The 22665-nt window shown below is 47.0% G+C and overlaps 1 protein-coding gene across 1 annotated transcript in view; it reads left to right on the plus strand.

The window, feature by feature from the left end:
- Positions 1–305: 305 nt before the first annotated feature.
- CACNG1 (calcium voltage-gated channel auxiliary subunit gamma 1) overlaps positions 306–22665 on the plus strand; it is a 34716-nt gene continuing 12356 nt past the window's right edge. The window contains exons 1-2 of the mRNA XM_042447382.1: positions 306–750; positions 20866–20940. Of these exons, the coding sequence (XP_042303316.1) occupies positions 507–750; positions 20866–20940 (319 nt within the window). The 5' untranslated portion in view covers positions 306–506. The remainder of the gene's footprint in view (positions 751–20865; positions 20941–22665) is intronic.

Here is a 22665-nt window from a genome sequence, read left to right on the forward strand (position 1 = left end):
TGCCGTATTTGGTCTGCCTTGACTCAGAGGTTTCCAGCATATGTATTAGTATTTATAACTGTCTTTGAGGCACATACATACTGGCGAGGTGCTTGCTATAGGGGTGGTCATTCATTGCGCTAAATCCATTTTGCTTCAAGACAGCCTTTGGAATTCCCAGCACAAACCCCAGCAGTGGGTATGAGATCGTAATCTGAGCAGCCTGTTCCTTTGCCCAATCTGTGCATTAATAGACGCCTCACTCACAACCAGCCTGATCATCTGATACATCTTAACAGCTGTACATGGTGCTGCTGCTGGTGCTGGCTGCTTGTCTCTCTCCAGTCCTCCAGCCCCCTTCCCCCTCCTTGCTACTCCACTTTGCCATTGCAGGGCTGACATTTGAACATGCTTAGCTATGCCAAGACTTTGGAAGACAACTCAGATGACTTGCAGTGTTCCTTGCCACCAGCAGATTAATCCAGAACCAGCCCTCACCACTGCATCTTGGCCTAAACCTTCCAGCCATGACCGAAGGCAAGGCTTTGAAAGTTCGGGTGACTTTTGCCATTATTTTGATTGGCATTGCTTTAATGTTTACAGCAGTAGTGACGGACCACTGGGCTGTGCTGAGTCCTAAGGTGGAGGAATACAATGCTACCTGTGAGACAGCCCACTTTGGCCTCTGGCGGATCTGTATAAAACGCATCTTCATGAAAGAAAACGAAACGGACAAAGAGCAGGGTTGTGGGCCAATAAGCCTGCCAGGAGGTAGGTGTCCTCATATAACCGCCTGACAATGTGCTGCAGAATATCTTAAAAACAGCAAGGCAGCTTCTGTTTTAGTATGTTAGCAGGCATCTGGGAAAAGGGAAATGTCACCACCAATGTTGCTATTCAGGTAGCCCAAAGCTATGTTCTTCGTCATATTTCCTTGAGGCTTTTTCTGCTACCTCGGCATGTATTGTGTTAACGTTTAGTACAACGCTCTCTGGCTGCCCTGATTTTAAGGGAAACCAGTAAGGAAGGCAGAAATCAAAAAGGAAACGGAACATAAGAGATGCTTTCTCTGGATTCTTTGATCACAGCAGTGGCAATGAACGCAGCTTTGCCAAGTCTGACAGAAATCTTTATTTGAGTGATGGTGGGGTGGGAATCATTGTACCTTGGCCTACATAACCCCTAGAGTTTCAGACTACTTACTGATAGCATATCCATGAAATAGCACTTCTGATTTGGATAATTATGTAAGGATGGGGAATACATCAAAAATACAAAACTAATTTATGGCCAAAAGTTACTCTAAAGAACTTTAATTGCTTAGGGTAAGAGAGAACTGCAGGCAATGGACCAAATCACTGGAATTTAAAAACAAACGACCACAAGTTCCACAGGTATTTTACAGCAAGAAATAACTGCAATGAAATCCTTTTCATGTACATCTAAATGCATGACAGTAGCAAGTGCCACAGATAACAAAACCCCAGGAGCTGCTTGCATGAGATTGGTGTAGCAACCAAGTATGCCTATTATTGCTGCTGTTGCCTGAGCTATAACCTCAGCTTTATGCTCCAGAGCTCATCTTCAAATAAGAAACTGAGCAAATGAATGGGTCATGTGGGTGGGGTGGGAAGAGACAAGGATTGTAAAAACTGACTTTCCATGTTCTCCCCATACATTTTTCAAGGCATGAAGCAATCCTGTACATGTATGAATGTAGCAGAAGTAAGCACACGCATTTTGTATCTTCCCATGGAGGAGTCCATAAGGACATAGATGTTTCATTCAGGTTATGGGCCATTCCCTCCCACCCCCTGCCACCACTTGCCTTTCTAACTTTTGGGTATTTGGGTTCCCTGGTTAGTGCCACTCCAGTGCAGTAACTCATGTTGTCACCCTCAGGCAGGCAGCCACCCTGGGGAGAACATGAGAGGGGAGGAGGTGGCAGAAGAGGAAGCAGCAGCAGGGATGGAGGGGAATTCGCCATCTGCCCTCCCCTTCCTGACCACTCTGCCATCCTCATTTTCCAGCCCAAGCTGCCTGGCACACACCCCAGCTTCCACCCTCCGCCAACTGTGGCACCTCTACCATCTCCCCACTGTGGCCCAGCATCCTCTTCCCACCCCCATTGTTGGCTGTATCTGGCTCCATGACAATGTCTCCTCAGCCTTCTGCTTCTCTGCTGCCACATTAGGGTATCTTGGCTTCAACAGCAGTGAAGCAGAGCAGCACGAAGGGGAGGCCATGATACCAAGTTGCTGCTGCCATCCAACAGCCCTTTCCCCACCCATTCCATCCTCAGGTGCAATTATCACACAGCCCCACCTCTGCCACATGCTTCACCACTGGCCCGGGCTCTCTTGGCCAAGGTTGAGAGAGCCCAAGGCAGAAAAATCCATGGCCCTTTCCAGGTCTGGCAGTGTTGTTGGCCAGGCAAGAAGGGGGGGTACCATCAGAAAGGGGAGTATTCTGTGGGCTCCATTGCTGGTGCTACCACTGGCACTTCCCTTTCCCAGCCCAGCAGCACTCCAATCCCACCAGTGAGTATAGAGCAGAGGCACTTTGGCTGGTGGAGGGGGATGACTGTTGGGGGGGACTCTTGGGATGGCTGGTGACCAACCACCCCACCAGGAGACACCAGGGGCATTGCTAGGGAGTGCATGGGGTGAAAGCCACATGGGGAAGAAGCATAAGGTGGAGGTGGCAGCAGTGGCAAGCTGGTTGCAGCCAAAGATGGGGTGGGTGGCTGGGAGAAGGTGCTGTCAGGCAGAAGCAGCACTAGCTGCTGATTGCCACCACCTCCCATTTGTGCTAGTCCACTTCCTTGAGTTCTCCCAGCTGAGGTCGAGAGAGCCCAAAATGGCAGAGAAGCACAAGGAAGAGGAGGCAGCAGCAAGCCAAGTGCAATTGAGGATGGGGCTGGGGTGGGGGAAGGGGATGCTGGGTGACAGGAGCACCCACTCCTGTCAGCGGCCACAGCAGGCAGATGGCAGTGGTGACCTGGCTGGCAGAGGGGGGAACTTGGAGGATGTCCCAGGTTGTTGGGGGGTGGGCAGGATGGTGAGATGGTCAGGAAGGGGAGGGCAGATGACGAGTGCCTCTCCCTCCCTCCCTGATGCCAGTTCCTCTTCTGCCATCCCCTCCTCTCTCCTGCCGTGCTTTCCCCATGTTGTCTCCCCTGGGGTGATAACATCAGTTATCGCACTGGGGTGACACTAATCCTTGTAGTGCCACTGTATGTCAATCCCCTCTCAGATGTCACCCGGTGCAGTCTGCACATCCCTGCACCCCTCCCCCAGTGATGTCCCTGCCTGGGTGGCCTCTGAAAAGTGTTCAGGACTCTTATTGTCATCTAGTCCTGAGCAAATAGATCCAGTCAGAATGAATGAATCACCCCAGGCTTTTCGGGATCTGGACTCTGGGGGCAACCAAGGAACCTTTCCCTTGTGGTCTGTGGGAGTCTGGGGCTAATGGTAAACCATATCATGCTGAGGGAGGGAGTTGATAATGGAATAGCCTAGACACTGGGGAAGACAATGGCTCCTTGCACATTAGAAAGAAGGAGAAAATGCATCATCAGAAAAAAGAACATAGATTTGTCCTCTGGCAAATTTATCAAGAGTCCCTGTAGTTTTATATATGAGGACACAAATGTGCATTCTTTAATAAATTGTTTAATTCTTTATTAATTATTAAACTAATAATTAAAGTTGAAATGTTGTGCAGAAAAGAGAATGGTAGCAGGCACCCATATCTTCATCCGGACATAATAAGCTGCTGTATCTTCCAAAGCTCCCAGTTCCACTCAACTGAAAAAATGTACAAATGCCCCCATCTTTCTTTGGTTCCCTAGTGTTTTACTCAGGGCCATGACAATATAGATGCAGTCCTCTATTTAGCCTCGTGAAGACTAGACTCTGTGTGTGTGTTGTCCTCCTTTTACTGACAAGGCTTACATTTATTTAGGAGACAAGTTCATTGTATCGTTGTGAATTTGGCTCTTTAGCATCACATAATGCATAAAGCTTAAACAGTCTTCATAAGATGCCACCAACACAGGACTAGGGCAAGGGTTGCCATATTCCTCAAACCTAAGCACCCAATTTCCATGTTATGCAAATTAGTCTAATTATGCAAATTATTCTAATTGACATTCTATATATGAAAATGCAGGTTATTAGTTGTTGCATTTTTTCCAATTTGTTTAAAATGTGATACTATTGTTTTTAAAGTTGCAATTGATCTAACAGAAGTAGTACAGAGAAATGTTTAAAGTGCTGAGTTTGGAACAGAGAGGATCTTCAGCAAACCTGCTTTAAAGTCCCCTTGCTTTTTTGGATTCCATCATTCATATTAGTCACTCTCTGTTCCCCCTTACTTCCTGAATTGCTTCAACTCACACCTTGGCAGTGAGAGACAGTGTGTCATAGTGCTTTGAGCCTTGGACTATGATTTTGGAGATCAGAGTTCAAATCTCCTCTCAGTCATGGAAATCCACTGGGTGACCTTGGGTGAGTCACACACTCTCAGCCACAGAAACTCTCAGGATAGGTCCTCCTTATGATCACCATAAATAAATAATAATAAAATTTTTATTTATATGCCGCCCTTCCTACGATCAGGGCGGCTCACATCAGGTTAAAACACACATAACAAGAGATTAAAATACAACAACAATAAAATCAAACAACAAGCAAAAAAGCCCCATAGCCCAACCTCTCGGCCACGGAAGAGGAGGGAGGCCCACAGGATTTTTATTCGGGGAATGCCTGTTGGAATAGGAAGGTTTTAAGGCCCTTCCTAAATTGGGCCAGGGTAGTAGACGAGCGGAGCTCTGTGGGCAGCACGTTCCAAAGGGCTGGGGCAGCTATGGAGAATGTCCTCCGTGATGTGGAGGCTAATCTAGCCCCAGGCACCTTCAGTAGCTGCTGCCCAGACGTTCTGAGGGTGCGAGGCGGAATGTACGGAGAGAGGCGGTCCTTTAGGTATCCTGGGCCCAAGCCATTTAGGGATTTATAGGTAATTACCAACACCTTATATTGAGCTCGGAAGCGAATGGGCAGCCAATGGAGATCTTTTAAAACCGGTGTTATATGGCTGGCCCTGGGAGCACCAGTGACCAGCCGGGCTGCCATATTCTGCACCATTTGCAGCTTCCGAGTTTGGTATAAGGGTTGCCCCATGTAGAGTACATTGCAGAAATCCAATCTCGAAGTTACCAGAGCATGTACAACAGTTTCTAGGTCCCTCTGGGCCAGGTATGGGCGCAGCTGGCGAATCAGCCGGAGCTGATAACAGGTGCTCCTGACCGTCGCGTTCACCTGAGCAGTCAGGTGAAGCGACGAGTCAAGAAGCACCCCCAGACTGAGCATGGAGTCCTTCACAGGGAGCGTGACCCCGTTCAGGACAGTTGGAACCACCGCCATTCCTGGACCAGGAGAACCTATCACTAGTACCTCCGTTTTCTTTGGATTCAATTTGAGTCGGTTTTCCCTCATCCAGCCCATTACTGACTCTAGACAGGTCACGAGAGGAGAGACGCCATCCCCAGTCACTGCATCAGTCGGAGACATAAGTTGGAACTGACTTGAAGACACACAACAACAACACACCTTGCTTCTTACATGCTGCCACTTTCACAGCCCACTCTCTTTGCCTTCCTACTCTTATTCCATCCCCTGCCTCCCCTCACACCGTTGCTATACATCTCATGAGGAGACTGCAGCCACCGTGGAGAATCGGAGCCAAGCATGCCTGCCCCTCGCCCCGGTAGAAGGATGGCCCCATCGTGTGTCATCCCCCTTCTGGGGTGCAGTCTGTACCATCACACCCCCATAGTGTCACCCGATGCAGTCTGTACTACCACACCCCCATAGTGATGCCATTGCTGCTGACCAACCTTAGGGAGCAAATTATGTTTAAATAGTTAAAGGGATGTCATATTGAGATAGAGCAATCTTATTTTCTGCTGCTCCAGAGACTAGGACTCTTATCACACGTGAAATAGGAACTCCAATCCAAAGCAATTCCGAAGGGAAGGGGAAGCAGAGTCAATTCGAATTCAAAGCAATTCACGTGATTAATTATCAAACGTGAAGAGTGATATTGTTTTCATTCCTGAGGCAAAGCAGAGCGAGTGCAAAATAAATTACCATACCAGACAGATTCAACTATTCGAATTGACACCCTTGCACATGATCAGTGGGGCTGGGAAGAAGCCCAGGGCAAATCCCCTCTGGAGAAACATACTAAGGAAACCCCCATGACAGCTCACCTTAAGAATCGGGGTGGATGAGGAGGAGAAGGATGAAGGAGCAGGACGCGGGGAGCCGGAGGGGGGGGGGGGGGGGGAGATCGGGGTGGATGAGGAAGATTATTTTTTGGTCAGTTTTTAACTTGTATGTTTGTTTGTGTATTTTTTGTTTTGTGCCTTTTTAAATACTGTATTGGATTTAATACTTTTTTAAAGGAGGGGAGGGTATTAGGGATTTTATATGTTCTATATTTTTAACTTTGTTAGCCGCCCCGATTGTTCTCAGAAGGGCGAGATATAAATAAATATTATTATTATTATTGTTATTATTATTATTATTATTATGAAGGAACAGGACGCAGCGAGCAAGAGGGGGCAAGATCCGGGTGGATGATGATGAGGAGGAGGATAAAGGAGCAGGACACAGGGGCCCTGGGGGGTGAGATCGTGGTGGAGGATGATGATGATGAAGGAGCAGGACACAGAGGCCCAGGGGGGGCGAGATTGTGGTGGAGGAGGAGGATGATGAAGGAGCAGGACACAGGGGTCCAGGGGGGCAAGATTGTGGTGGAGGAGGAGGAGGATGGAGGAGGAGGATGGCAGGGGGGCCATGGGGGCGAGATTGGGGTGATGGAGGAGGATGAAGAAGCAGGACGCAGGGGGCCCGGATCAGGGGTGACAGGAGGAGGAGGAGATAAAGGATCAGGACGAAGGGGACCGGGGGGGGGATTGGGGAGGAGGTAGAGAAGGAGCAGGATGCGGAGGGCCGGGGGGGGCAAGGGGGCAAGATCGGGTGAAGGAGGAGGAGGATGAAGGAGCAGGGGGCAGGGGGGCGAGTTGGGGTAGTGGGGAGGAGGAAGATGCAGGAGCAGGATGCAGGGGGACAGGGGACAGGACGCAGGGGGCTGGGGGGGGAGTGGAAGTGAGATGGGGTGGAAGAAGAGGGGGAGGATGAAGGAGCAAGATGTAGGGGACAGGGGATAGGGTTGCCATAATGGAGGACCTCCGAACCGGGACAAATGTAGGACCAGGTTTGAAATGTAGGACTTTTTTTTTTAATTTCCTGGCTAGGAAATTAAAAAAAGGCCTACATTTTCAAACCCTGTCCTCCTCCTCCTCCTCCCGCTTCGGAGGACACATAGGCCGGCTCCAAGCCGGGAGGAGGAACGGGGGCCGCTTGGAATCACGGCGATTGCCGCTGTGCCAAGCCGCCTCCCCCTCTCCCGGCCTGAGAGGGAGCCTAGGCCGGCTCCCAGGCCGGGAAGGGCGGGAAGCTTGGCATCGGGCGATCGCCGCGGTGCCGGGCTTCCTCCCCCTCCTCCCGGCCCTGAGAGGAAGCCTTGGCCGGCTCTCAGGCCGGGAAGGGCGGAGGGAAGCTTGGCATCGCGCGACTCGCCACGGTGCCGGGCTTCCTCCCCCTCCTCCCGGCCTGACGGAAGCCTAGGCCGGCTCTCAGGCCGGGAAGGGCCGGGGGAAGCTTGGCATCGCGGCGTCGCCACAGTGCCGTGCGTCCTCCCCCTCCTCCCAGCCTGCGAGGGAGCCTAGGCCAGCTCTCAGGCCGGGAAGGGCGGGGGGAAGCTTGTGCATCGCAGCGATCGCCGCAGTGCCAGGCTTCCTCCCCTCCTCCCGGCCTGAGAGGAAGCCTAGGCCGGTCTCAGGCCGGGAAGGGCGGGGGGAAGCTTGGCATCGCGGCGATGCGCCACGGTGCCGGGCTTCCTCCCCCTCTCCCGGCCTGAGAGGGAGCCTAGGCCAGCTCTCAGGCCGGGAAGGGCAGGGGGAAGCCTGGCATCGCGGCGATCGCCGCGTGCCAGGCTTCCTCCCCCTCCTCCCGGCCTGAGAGGGCCTAGGCGGCTCTCAGGCCGGGAAGGGCGGGGGGAAGCTTGGCATCGCGGCGATCGCCGCGGTGCCAGGCTTCCTCCCCCTCCTCCCGGCCTGAGAGGGAGGCTAGGCCGGCGCCCAGGCCGGGAAAGAGGCGGGGCTGTTCTCATCGCGGCGATCGCCGCGGGGAAGCGGCCTCCTCCTCCTCCCGGCCTGAGGAGAAGCCTCGGCCGGCTCTCAGGCCGGGAGGAGGCGGGGGCCGCCCCTCATCGCGGGCGATGGCCACGGTGGGAAGAGCCTCCTCCTCCTCCCTGGCCTCACGGAGGCCTTGGAGGCTTGGAGGCCCCCGCGGCCGGAGCTCCGACGCGGAGGCGCCCAAAGGCCTCGCTGGGGCCCGGGAGGGAGCGTCTCCGCGGCTGGAGCTCCAACTGCGGAGAGCCTTCCCAGGCCTCAGCAAGGCCTTGGAGCTGCCGGGGGGCCGCGGGGGCCGCAGTGGGCGGGGCCGACCCGGTTTGGGCGCCAAGACCGGACCGGGACCGGGACGGCTCGCCCAAACCGGGACTGTCCCGCTGGGGGGCGGATATGGCAACCTACCAGGGGACGAGATAGGGGTGGAGGAGAGATGAAGGAGCAGGACGCAGGGCGGCGGGGGGGGGGCCGAGATCGGAGTGATTTTCCACACCAGACCAATTCTGATTGAAATCGAAGTGAACTTGGAAAGAATTTTTGTGAATTCACTTGTTACCGAATTCACCTACATCAGGAGTCACTTTGGATTGACTTTGGATCCAGCTCAGAACAACCCCCCATAGAAAGCAGTCATGTGTGATAATCAATCACGTGATAACGTGAATTTGCATGGTTGGAACTGGAGTGGCTTCGGACTGGAGTTGCAAAAACCACTGTGTGATAAGTTCCTAGGACACAGAGTATCTTCAATGTACAGAAAAAGACATTCCACCTAAGCATTAGGAAGTACTTCCTGATGGTAATAGCTGTTTGATAGTGGAATACAGTATGCTGCCCTGGAGTGTGGAGTCTCCTTCATTGGAGACTTTCAAACAGAGGCTGGGAGTGTTTTAACTGTGTCTTCCTGCATGGCAGGGGGTTGTACTGGATGACCTTTGTGGTCTCTCCCAACTCTAGGATTTGATGATTCTCCCAGGCTGCCTTGTATAGAATCATATCTAATTTCATGTTTAGAGCTCATAAACAGTTATCATCCAGCCCAACAGCCTTTTCTGGTCAAGCATCTTCCTTCTTTTCATTTTGCTAAAACAGTAGTTATCAATTGTTAATATTATTATGCCATCAGCAACATGTAAGAAAAACACCAAATACAAAGATATTCATTGATATGACATCAACGATTCCATTCACATTGTTGTAATTCTTAGTTATGGGGAAGCATGAAAGATGACTCCAGCAAAATGTGTTTTGCCAAACAGAGTAGAAAGAGCTGTCTTGGCATTAATGCATATATCAACATGAGGATTAACAGTTTCATTTGGCTTAATAAAGTAGCAACAAGATCAACAAACACAGATTTATGTTTTTAAAAAACAAGCCTTTTACCTGGAATTATGTGACAGCCACAGGCCATAATTCAATGAATGTTTTTAAACACAGCTTTTGAGATAATTGCAGTGGGTTTGTCTTTTTAATTTAATTTTTAACTAGGGTCTTTTCCACTTTTTGTGTGGCTTTGATTCAGAGGAGAAAGCGTGTCAGAAGGCAAATGGAAAGCTTTCAATTTATTAGCAGGAACGTTACCAGATGATTGCAAAGCTTCAGCACTTTAATTTCATTTTGCACAGCACTGCACAGCCCTGGCTGTCTTGAGAGCACTATAAAAATAATAAAAGATAATTGCCGGGCATAATAAATTACAATATCTGCCATTCAAAAGAAATGTGAGAATTTCGGAGAGTCTCAGATGACAGGAAGCTGAGGGGGGAAACACACACCCAGTGATGTTATTTACAAAGCAGTTTAATAAAATCCCAAGAATGTCCCCCTCTACAGACTCATCCTTCCACTCTTACTTATTCACCCCATTGGTCGAGTACCATAAATTTTAGTCACACTGCTTTGACTTGACTCCCAATCTCTATAATTGCCTATTTGTTTACTGTGCACATTTGAAAGACATCAGAGGGGCGTGTATAGCTGCTCAGCTATGTTCCATCCATGGAGGCACATGCTGACATCCATCAAAGGCAGCGAATACACTTGAGCTGCACTGGTTATGAATCTGTTTTATTAGGACAGCTGGTTATTTATGGGCTTCAGATGTATCCTAGCTATATGAAGGAAATACAGATTAGTGCATTTGACCCCATTCTGTTATTGCAGTCACCAGTGTGCATACTCACATCACACTGACACTGACACTGACACACACACACACACACACACAGAGAGAGAGAGAGAGAGAGAGAGAGAGAGAGAATGGCACAGACACACACGTGGTGATAGGGAACTTTTTTCTTCCCTGTAGTTGTTCATGACTGTTTCCCCAAATTTGCTTGTGAAAGATGTTTGGACCATATTGCGTAAAACAAGAGCCTGGGATGGTCTGGGACAAGGATCTTGGAGTGGGAGGGGTAGAGGAAGGGAAGTCCCAATGTGCAAATGAAAATGCATTTGCATGATTTTATAGTTATGAGCCAGCCTATTGTAGAGGTTTGAGAGCTGGACTAGGACTCAGGGCTCAGTCATGAAAACCCACTGGGGCTGCATCTGCGCTGTAGAAATAATCCACTTCGACACCACTGTAACTGCCATGGCTCAATGCTATGGAAATCTGGGAACTGTAGTTTTGTGATACATTTAGCCTTCTCTGTCAGAAAGCTCTGTTGCGCTAGAAAACTACAATTCCCAGAATTCCATAGCATGTAGCCATGGCAGTTAAAGCAGTGTTGAACTGGATTATTTCTGCAATGCAGATACAGCTTTTGCTGATTTTGGGCAATACACACTCTATCAGCCTCAGAGGCAGGCAATGGTGGTGTCTGAACAAATTGTTCCAAGAAAATTCCATGTTAGAGTTTCCATAAGTTGCAAAATAACAACAAATAGTTTATCCTTACCTTTTAGATATGTAGGTAAACCTAAAGCAGGATGAAATTTGATGGCAGCAACAGTAGGCTGCAGTCAAGGTCTGACAATAACTAAACGAGCCAAAAAGTAGATACACCAAGAAGCATTTTAATTGCAAAACAAGTGATTTTAACAGGAGATGGGGCCTTTTGCAAAAAAAAAAAAAAAAAAAAAAAAGCCTTTTTGCATTCCACAAAAAAAACAATGCGGTTTTTTATAGGGGGCCCCCCCCCCCCCCCCCCCCAGCCAACGCCACACCAAATGTATGGGACTTGTCAAATATTGTTTCACTATCACCTTTTCAATAATGTGTTGGTCAGTATTCATTAAATATGGAGTTCACTTTCCTGAGAGGTTCTATTGTAAAGTTGCACAAATGTTGCTACAGTGGGCCCTTGACATCCACTGGAGTTTAATTCCAGGACACACGGATGCTCAAGTCCCATTATATACAGTGGAATAATAAAAATGGTGTCTTACATAAAATGCTAAAGCCACTGTTCCCCCTGTCGGGAATAGAGGACCCAATAAAGGCTGATGGAACCCACTAGGTTCCAAGAGTCCCTAGAGGGTCTAATGACTGGTAATGCCGGTGATTCTGTTGACACTCTGGTTAAGACTTGGTACAACGATCTTACGAGAGCTATAGCCACTATTGCTCCCGAGCGCCCTTTCCAACCCGCTCCCAACTGCAATCCGTGGTATACTCAAGACCTCAAAACAATGAAGTGGGTTGGACAACGACTAGAGCACCGCTGGCAGAAATCTCAACTCATACCTGATAAGACACTCCATAGGGTTTTTCTTGAATCCTATGGACTGGCAATAGATGCAGCTAAGAAGTTTTTCTATTTTGCATCCATTGCGTCTGCAAAGTCTCATCCAGCACAGCTGTTCAGGGTGGTAAGGGACTTGACTCAAATGCCCCCCAACACACACTCTGAACTCCTTATTAGAACCAACAAAATCCTGCTGTGATGCTTTTAATAACCACTTCACAGACAAAATCTCTCAGATAAGAGCAGACTTGGACATCGGCATTATGACAGAGGCGATAGTAGAGGCATCCAGTGCCTCCGCCTATACTGTTATTCTGGATCAATTTGAGTCGGTTAGTACTGGGGATGTGGACAAGCTCCTTGGAAGTATGAAAAAGACGACTGCTCACTCACCCCCTGCCCATCTTGGCTGGCCGTCCAGGAGGGAGATACCATCACGATATTGTTAAAAAACATAATCAGTGCATCTTTTAGGGAAGGCTGTCTTCCATCTTGCCTTAAACAGGCCGTGGTTAAACCACTGCTAAAAAAGCCTTCCCTTGACTGCCTGGACAGAAACAATTACAGGCCAGTCTCGCTTTTACCTTTCTTAGGCAAGGTAATCAAGAGGGCAGTCACCATTCAACTCCAAGCAGTCTCGGAAGAAACGGATTTTCTAGATCCATTTCAAACTGGTTTTAGGGCAGGCTACAGAGTTGAGACTGCCATGGTCGCCTTAGTCGATGATCTCCATCTGGGCATTGACAGAGGAAGTGTGACCCTGCTGGTGCTCTTGGACCTCTTAGCGGCCTTGACCAGGGTATCCTTCTGGAATGCCTGAGAGAGTTGGGAATCGCAGGTATTGTACTCCAGTGGCTTCGGTCCTACTTCTCAGGGAGATTCCAGATCATGTCGCTTGGGCACAGTTGTTCAGCCAAGAGGGAGCACAAGTCAGGTGTCCTTCAAGGCACGATTCTAGCCCCAGTGCTGTTCAACATTTACATAAAGCCACTGGGCAAGATCATCTGGAGACATGGGGCAGGGTATTATCAGTACACTGATGACACCCAAATATATTTCTCTATATCTCAGACTGATGCAGTGACTAAGGATGGCATCTCTCCTCTGAATGCCTGTCTTAATGCGGTAATGGATTGGATGAGGGAAAACAAACTCAAACTGAATGCAGGTAAGACCGAGGTACTTGTAATAGGGACCCCTAATCCAGGAATGAAATTATGCCAGCCAGTTCTGGATGGGGTGACACTTCCAGGAGTCTGTCTCAGATTGGGGGTGCTCCTGGATTCATCACTTCAGCTCAGGAGCACTTGCTATCAGGTTCAGCTGATATGCCAGCTGTCCCCCTTCCTGGAGCAGGGAGACCTTGAAACAGTAGTACATGCACTGGTAACCTCTCAACTCGACTTCTGCAACATGCTCTACATGGGGCTACCCTTGTGCCAAGTTTGGAAACTTCAATTGGTACAAAATATGGCAGCCAGGCTGGTCACGGGCACATCCAGAACTGCCCAATTACACCGGTTCTAAAATCTCTCCACTGTCTGCCAATCAGTTTCTGGGCAAAATAACAAGTTGTTGGTTCTAACCTAACGTTCTAACAAGAGCAAATTTTTTTTTCCTTCCCTGCCCTCTTGAATAGCACACACATACACACTACTGTGGCATATCACAAACTGGTTTTGAAATCTTCCATTACAAACCCAAAATGCTATGTGGCAGCCACCCTCAACCTACTGCTCCCTCCCAGCTGTCTTGTACTAACACCTCCATTATCCCCAGCCATTTCTGATGCCAGTTGGGATGATGCATATTCTAACGGATTTTGAGAGCACCAGGTTGAGGGGAACCACTATATATAAGATTGTCATGTGAACAAAACAAGATTAATACAGTGGTACCTCGGGATACGAAATACCCAGGTTACGAAATTTTCGGGATACGAAAAAATCCCATAGGAAAACATTGTTCCGGGTTACGAATGTTTTTTCGGGTTACGAAAAAACTTTTGGTGCTTTTTTCGGCTTTTTCGCACGGAATCGCGGCTTTTCCCCATTAGCGCCTATGGCAATTCGGCTTACGAAGGCTTTTCGGGTTACGAACGGTGCCACGGAACGAATTAATTTCGTAACCCGAGGCACCACTGTACGTCTTTTGTTGTTGCTGCCTGAGGCAAAGCAACAAATGGCACACCTCACTCAGTCAAGTCAAGGTACTTAGTACCCTACAAATGATTCCCAAACTTTGGTCCTCCAGGTGTTTTGGACTTCAACTCCCAGAAGTTCATGCTGGTGGCGCAGTGGTTAAATGCCTGTACTGCAGCCATTCACTCAAAACCACAAGGTTGCGAGTTCAAGACCAGCAAAAGGGCCCAAGCTCGACTCAGGCTTGCATCCTTTCGAGGTCGCTAAAATGAGTACCCAGACTGTTGGGGGCAAATTAGCTTACTTGCTGTTCACCGCTATGATCTTTGGAATAGCAGTATATAAATAAAACAAATTATTAAATTATTATTATTATTATTATTTTGAATGTCAGCTTGGCCAAGAGTCAGAAATTCTGGGAGCTAAAATCCAAAACATCTGGAGGACAAAGGTTTGGATATTACTCCTCTAAATCAAGCAAATTATTTTACTCAAGACAGAAAATCCCATTCCTAGAAGTAGAAATACAGTAACAATATATTCAAATAACTAACAATGTGGTGCCCTTTCTTTTTCTTTTCTTTTCTTTTCTTTTTTTCTTTGTTGACATATTGACTATTCCACCTGAGGCACTTGCCTTAATGGTAGGACTAGTCATGCACTCCATGTAGTTCTTTGGATTCTGTTCATACTGTTTTTCCTCCCTGTCCTTTTCTTTTGATCTATAAACCACATCTTCTTCATCTTTTAGAATAAAGGTATTTGGCAGGGGGGAGGAACAAATGGAAGATGAGTTGCTTCTTTTAGCACTTTGTTCTCATGCTGATTATCAGCATATTACAGCTGGAAAAGACTATGGAAGACTATTGTTTAAGGATGCATTTACTCTGTAAAAATCATGCAGTTTGACACCACTTTAATTGCCATGACCCTATCCTACAGAGTCCTGGGATTTGTCATTTTCTGCAGCCCCAGCACTCTTTGGCAGAGAACGTTAAAGACCTTGTAAAACTACAAATCCCAGGATACCATAGGATGGAGTGTCAAACTGTCTTATTTCTACAGTGTAGATGCACTCTAAGACAGAGCAACATGCTTCATACCAAGATCCCCATGCTTGTTTTTCTGCCATTCATTCACTTCAAACAAGTAGTAGAGAAGCATAAATGATGTGCTGAGGAACAATATTAAACAATAACCATCTGACTGACACAAGCATGAAGCCACACATGGCAGAAAACCTCAAACATTTTCTCTTTTATTCTGTGCTAGCAATTTATTAGAGTGTCTAGAATGATATTGATCCATAAACCAGTTGACAGAATATTCTTGATGTAAGTTGCCCAGAGGGGTTTCTGAGCAGGATTGAGTCCGCAGCTGCAGATGCTGCTTTCTTTCCTTATCCTCACTTTTCTCTCCCAGTGCCATCCACAGTCTTTTTGGTCTTTCTGATAGATACTCAGAATCCTAAATAGGCAAAATTGCCATTGAACGGGGTAGTGAGGGGAGGAACTAGTATCTACCAGTGGACTTGTTTCATGATAGCACTCCTAGGGTGCATCTACACCACTTACTGCAGGGGTTGGCAACCTCCGGCCCGTGGGCCAGATGCGGCCCACGGAGGCCTTTCAGCCGGCCCCTGGCTGCTCCTGCCGCCGAAACCGCCGCCGACGGTTGTGGCTTTTCACCGCTCTGGGCGCCGCCATTTTGGGCGAAAAAATGGCGGTGAAATCTTGAGCGACCTTCCCGGAGGTCACACAAGATTTCGCCGCCATTTTGGGCAAAAAAATGGCGGCGAAGTCTCGCGCAACCTCAAGGAAGGTCGCACAAGATTTCGCCGCCATTTTTTCACCCAAAAGGGCCGCCTCCAGGGCTCCGACGGTGGCGGCGGGCCCCTGGGAGGCCAGTTGCCGTTGCTGGGGCCCTCCAGGAGGGCTCCTGCAACTGCAGCGAGCCTCCCAGAGACCCGTTGCCTTCACTGGGGTCCTCCAGGAGGGCTCTGGCGGCGGCAGCAGGCCTCTGGCATCAGGGGCCGGCAAAGAAGGGGAGGTCTCCAGCGCTGGCGGTCCCCGCCGGCTCTTTCTCAGCCTCTGACAGGGCCTGGGGCCCCGTCAGGGGCCGGCAAAGAGGAGGTGGCCTGGCCCCTGGGTGGTGGAAGCTCCACCCCCGAGGGTAGGAGCTCCGCCCCAGGGGTGGAAGCTCCGCCCCCCAGAGGGTGGAGGCTCCACCCCGGCACACGGCCCCACCCCCGGAAGTGGAAGCTCCACCCCCGGGCTTCGGCCTCCCAGTTGTCTGAGGGACAGCAACCCGGCCCCCGGCTCAAAAAGGTTGCCTACCCCTGACTTACTGTATAAACTCTATAGTCTAGAAATTTTAGACAAAAAATTGACCCTCAAAAACTGAGTCAGCTTATCCATGAGTCAATGCAAAAACAGTAATTTAACTCTTATAAAAAGGAACAATCCCCTGGTGGAAGGCAAAAGTGTTATCCATCCTAAAAGCACTGATTCCCCCTCTACTCTCTCATTCATTCCATCTTTAGGTTGAGCACATACAGTTACATCTGCTGGGATTTTATATGTTCTTTCATATTGTTTTTCTTTGTTTCATCCATTACATCCCTTGCCACATGCCCCTATGTTGTATCCTCAACTTATCCACAGATTATATCAAAATCCATCATTTTGACCTTAAAACCTGCCCTCGACTTATACAGTACATGAGGTCAACTTGGTAAATGGTATGTGCTGTAGCTCCATCCTGTGGAATCCTGAGATTTATAGTTTTATAAGGTCTTTAGACTTCTCTGCCAAAGAGTATTGTGTCTCACAAAACTAGAGATCCCAGGGTTCTGTAGGATGGAGCCATAGCAGTTATAGTGGTACCAAACTGCATTATTTCTATAGTGTAGATGCACCCCATAAAGAGTCTGGGGAAAGGATTCTGCAAGATGGGTTAAACTGGAAGCCAGCATGTAAGAAATGGGTAGGGGGGAGAAAGGGTATCCAGTATTACAAACCCTTTATGCAGAACTAGATGATTCTGAAGAGCACAGCATTGCCAGTTTTATGGGTAATGGATGGACGGACGAGGGGATGGATTTTATATCCCACTTTTTCCCCAATATGGAACTGAAGATGGCTCACAATATAGCAAACTAAATAAAAATACAGTTAAAGGAATTGATAATGCAAAAGTTTCCCCCCCCCCCAAACAATTAAATATCAAAAACGTTAATTTAAAACAGATTAAAAGGCAGTTAAAATAGAATGATGATGATTAAAAAATACAGCACACCCTAATTTAAAAGACTTTATGTAATTGACAGTTAACTGTCAAAGGCCTGGATGAACAAAGACTTTGGTGAAGGTGGAAGGAGCGCAGAGAGAGGACCAACCTAGCCTTCCATAGGATGGAATTCCTATGGACAATAAAAATAAAGGGTATATCTTTGGAGAGTATTAATTCATTAGTATAGTAATGTACACAGTTTATGAAACAGGGTGATGCCTCTTGCAGTCACATTGCATTAGAGCTTAGACAAGTTACCTTTTTTAGCACAGCTTGAAGCATCTCCTAGCCAGCATCCCAAATAAATATGATGACTGGGGGACCCTTGCAAGCTGTAATCCAAAAAAAGCAATTTGTCCAAGCTCTGCACAATAGACAGTGATCCTTCCACAAGTGGAAGTACCTCAGAGGGTGCATCTACACTGTAGAAATAATTCCATTTGATACCACTTTAAGTGCTGTTGCTCCATCCTATGGAACCCTGGGATTTTTAGTTTTACAAGGTCTTTAGTCTTCCCTGCCAAAGAGTGTAGGTGCCTCACAATACATCAAATTCTGTAGGATGGAGCCATGGTAGTAAAAGTGGTGTCAAACTGCATCATTTCTACAGTGTAGATCTGCCCCTTGACTTATTGCTGTCAATGGGAGCTAGTGTCAGTGGGGCGAGGAATCTCTTCTAAGTTTTAAAGGAGCTCTCCAAAGAGCTGAAACATTTGAGGTGTAAGTTCTTATTTGAGGGGGCATGAAAGACCCCCAACTGTCACAGTTTGCTATACAGAAAGAGAGGCACTGTTCAACACAGCACAAATACACCCACGTTCATAAAGAATTTCAGTTTACAAAGAGTGAAAGCAATTGGCTTATTTTAATTTCACCTTCAGAGTGTGAAATGCACAATATGGACGTTTAGCTGCCTAACCACACACACACACACACACACACACACACACAGTGATTGCATTCTGCTTTTAATTTGTTTTGGTATCTTCAGCTCATCTGCTATGACTCAGAGGATGAACCAATAATACCAGCACTACTATATATTTTTTAAAATACATAGCAGAACACATTTTCCTTCATACACAACTACCTTACAGCCTTTTCCTGGCAATATGAGTCCATGGTGAATAATTTGGGGCAAGGGGGCACAGTTTGGAACAGGTTACAGCAATGCCAACTTGCTTTGATTGGAAGTCTTCCCTTCCACATAGCCACTGAGAGCCCTGGTGGTGCAATGGTTAAATGCCTGTACTGCAGCCACTCACACACAAACTATAAGGTTGCGAGTTCAATACCAGCCAACGGCTCAGGCCCAACTCAGCCTTGCATCCTTCTAAGATTGCTAAAATGAGTACCCAGATTATTGGGGGCAATTAGATTACAGTTGTAAACTGCTTAGAGACTGCTTAGTTCAGTATGAAGCGGTATATAAATGAAGCTGGTATTGCTATTGCTATTACTATTGAGGGTGTTGCAGGCGCGAGGAAGGCCACATGCCACTCCCTGGTTCTATTTTGTAGCCCCCCAAGAGTACACATTATATACTGGTATGGAAAGACTACTGTCTACACTTCCGCTTTTGCCCTTTGGGGCCCTTAAACTTGACACTGGGCTGTTTATAGCTATGTCTTTCTTGGGGTACATCTACACTGTAGAAGTAATGCACTTTGATACCAATTTAAGTGCTGTAGCTCCATCCTATGGAATCTTGGGATTTGTAGTTTTGCAAGGTCTTTAGCCTTCTCTGCCAAAGAGATCTGCTACCCATCAAAACTACAAATCCTAGGATTCTGTAGCATGAAGCCATGACACTTAAAGTGTTATCAAACTGCATTATTTCTGCAATGCAGACACAACCTTGGAGGACTAGTCTTAGAAGTGTTCCCTATTACTACTACCACTACCTTTTCTCCTTCCTGCTTAGGTCTCCCATTACCTATCTAAATTTTATTGGGGAAAAGGAGGTGTATAAGTCAGTTCAGTTAAAGAGAATTTTGGGGAAATGTTTTGCTAATTGTTTTAACTTTGGGCCTGAGTGCAGAGGATGGTGACAGTGAGGGTGAAATTGAGACAGGACTTAAATGGATCTGGCAGACACCTATTTGGAGCACAAGGTTCCTGGGAGGTTTTAAACCAACTCTTGTGTGTGCAATTCTATCCAGATCTACTCAGAAGTAAATCCCATTGAGTCCATTTAACTGGGTATAGAATTTCAGCCTGAAGGAGTTCAGAGTCTCAGATTGGGAGTCTTATTTTAACTCCTGTGACTCACTGTGTTCTTCTTCCCCTCAACATAATACTGAGCTGACAAGATGAAAGCAGGCTGAATGGCATGTCCTCTCAGCCTAGCTGAGGAACAGCCCACTAGATTAAGCATTGAACTTGGATTCCTGTCCTGTTGCCTCATTGCAGTGCCTCCATTTCCTAAAGGGCCTGACTATGAAATGGCCAGATGGCAATAATAGTGGGCTGATCCCCCTGACCCAATTTCTGTATTATTTCCTTTAAATAAAGCTGTGGCCTGTTTGAAATTCCATTAAGTGAGGCTAAACTACCTTCTGCTTCCTCCCTGAAAAGATTTTCTCGCCAAAAAGACATTGTGATAAACTGATATAGGAAAACCTATAGAGGATTTGAAAATACATCATCAATAGAGATTGGAAAGTTTTCTTTAACGCCTAGAATCCCCCAAGCAGCTTAGCCACTGGCTTCAGTTCAGAAAAGTAACTTTTCTAATCTCTAGTGGACAGTGTAGTCCTAATCATGTGTATTTGCAAGGAGGCACACAATTACTTTGATCGGAAATACTTCCAGGTATGTATATGGTGGATCCAGCAGATGTGTAGTTATGCTTGATTACAGATTTTCATATTACCGCCTTCATGACAAAGAATGGTCCATGTGTCCTCTTTTGGCCAAACTTTTCACTTTATCTCCTCCATGATAAAGAATGGTGGATGTAACATGCATGTATTTCATATAATCTCCTCCATGACAAAGAATGCTGGGAGCAACATCCATGTGTCCATGTATCTTCTTTTTGGCCAAGCTTTTCACTTATACTGCATTTATACCACTATTGCCTCTCGTGCAATAGGTCCTTTTCTACTGCAGTTATTCCTGCAGTCATGTGGATTCCAACTCCCAGAATCCTCTGTAGCATGAGCAGTGAGTATGCTGGCTAAAGGCCCTGCATTAACTAGGGAGTTTTGACAGTTGTCCACACAAAATTACATTTCCATACTCTGAGGAAGATGAATGAAGAAGCAAATAAACATGAAAACCTCTTTCAAGTTGCAGCTTTATACCGATTTACCTGGACAAATGTCTCACTGAACCCAGTGACCTAAAGTATGAGGAAACATACAGAGGGTTTTGCAGTGTGTTTTTCAAGCGCCTAGTCTGTTCCAACTTCCAGCTGAGTTCAAAATTATGAAGGAAATCGGCTAACATTCTGCTTCATCTGTTTGTGTTTTCTTTTCTCTCTTTTCCCCCCCTTCAGAGCGCAACTGTTCATATTTCACACACTTTGTCTCAGGAGAGAGCACAGAAATATTTGAAGTATCAACACAAAGAGGTAAGGAGAAGAACTGATAAGAAGCAATTCTCTTTGTTGTGACCGCATGCATCCATTGTACTAGAGGAACTCAGTTGATAGAATAAAAATCCATTTCAGCAGTCTGGGATATCTCTCCCTTCCAAAATCAGGGATCATTTCCAGGTGGCATTTCTAGGGAATAAGAGGGTTCCTGTGCCATATCCTCCAAAGCACTGACTCAAATCTTAGGGAATTGCTGTGCTTTCCTGGATCTTCAAATAGGGATCCAAATCTCAAGCTAAGTGGAGGAGAATGTTGCAGGTGGCGGTTGTATGCAAGGTGGCTTCAAAGCCTGGATGCTCATCTCCTCCCATTTCTAGCTGGCACAAGGGCTCTCTGGCTCAGTGCAAATGTGTTTACACATGTACTAAACATCTATGAGTAGAAAAGGTGAAAGGAGGGAAAGACAGTGGGTGGAGGCATTTAGGGCCATCGTGCCATTTGGAACAAAGCAAGGAGTGGAGAGCCAGTGTTGTGACTCAGTAGTTAATTTGTCGCACAAGCCCAGATTGACAGGAAAACACTCCCTGGGGGCTTGCAACAAACTTCCCATAAGCAGCATGAGGCCCAGAAAAACTCCTCACATGACATATGCATTGTAGTTAAAGCTACACCGGATATGAGACTTAGTGGAGATGGCAGCAAGGGCTACATCTATTGGACACTTTTTGGCACCAGCCTGGCCATCAGTAATGCTCTCTACACAATGTATTGTTTGTCTGTGGGTTGTTGTTGTTGTTGTTTTTTGGGAGGGGGGTTGTAGCAATAACAATAGATATGTCATAACTTTATACCTCCATTCTAAAAACTGATGGCTGCATGATTATCATCACCCTCATGAATGAATGACGAAGGCTAAGTTAGACCAAGGACAGAAAGGTCATCTAAGTGTTTCTTATTTTATTGGACTAATGAAATCTCTGGAATGAGGATATAGCTGAACTGATTGAACTATGAACCAAAAGTATTTATTTGCACATCTAGCCTTCAACCAGAGGTACATCTACAATGTAGAAATAATGGGTTTTTACTTTAAATGTCATGGCTCCATCCTACAGAATCCTGGGATTTATAGTTTTGTGAGGTAGCAAGACTCATTGGCAGAGAAGGCCAAAGGCCTTGTAAAACTATAAACCCTGGGTCTCCATAGGGTGGAGCGACAACATGTAAAGTGATGTCAAACTGTATTATTTCTCCAGTGAGGATGCACCCTAGGTGAAAGTGTTGTAGACCAGATATGTCCATTAAGAAAGCTACTTATTAAGGAAGATAGGAAGATGTCTTAAAAATCAAACCAATGGTCCATTTGGCTCTGTATAACTTACACTGGCAATAGGTGGCCCTTCTTGATTTAAGGCATGAATCTTTCTCATCTCCATCTGCAGACACCAGGGACTGAACCAGGAACATCCTGCATAGTAAGCATGGTGAATAGACTCTTCAGAGCTGCTTTCCTAACTCCATGTACACATATATTGCCAAAAACATTAGGGACTGGTAGCATTCCCACCAATCTACAGACTCCAAGCATCAGATCAGATGTGTAATTGTTCTTTTCAGAAGTGCTGGAAGAGATCAGTGTCACAGGGCACTTGCCAACTGCTGGTCCACAGAGTCCGCCTCCTTCCTATTGTTGCCTGTTCAATTGCCCCCCTCTGAGTAGGTGGGGAGTGAGCAAAGGTTCAAAAAAAGATACCTCCCATT

The sequence above is a fragment of the Sceloporus undulatus genome, chromosome 2, assembly GCF_019175285.1.
Source record: "Sceloporus undulatus isolate JIND9_A2432 ecotype Alabama chromosome 2, SceUnd_v1.1, whole genome shotgun sequence".
NCBI classification, from domain to species: domain Eukaryota; kingdom Metazoa; phylum Chordata; class Lepidosauria; order Squamata; family Phrynosomatidae; genus Sceloporus; species Sceloporus undulatus.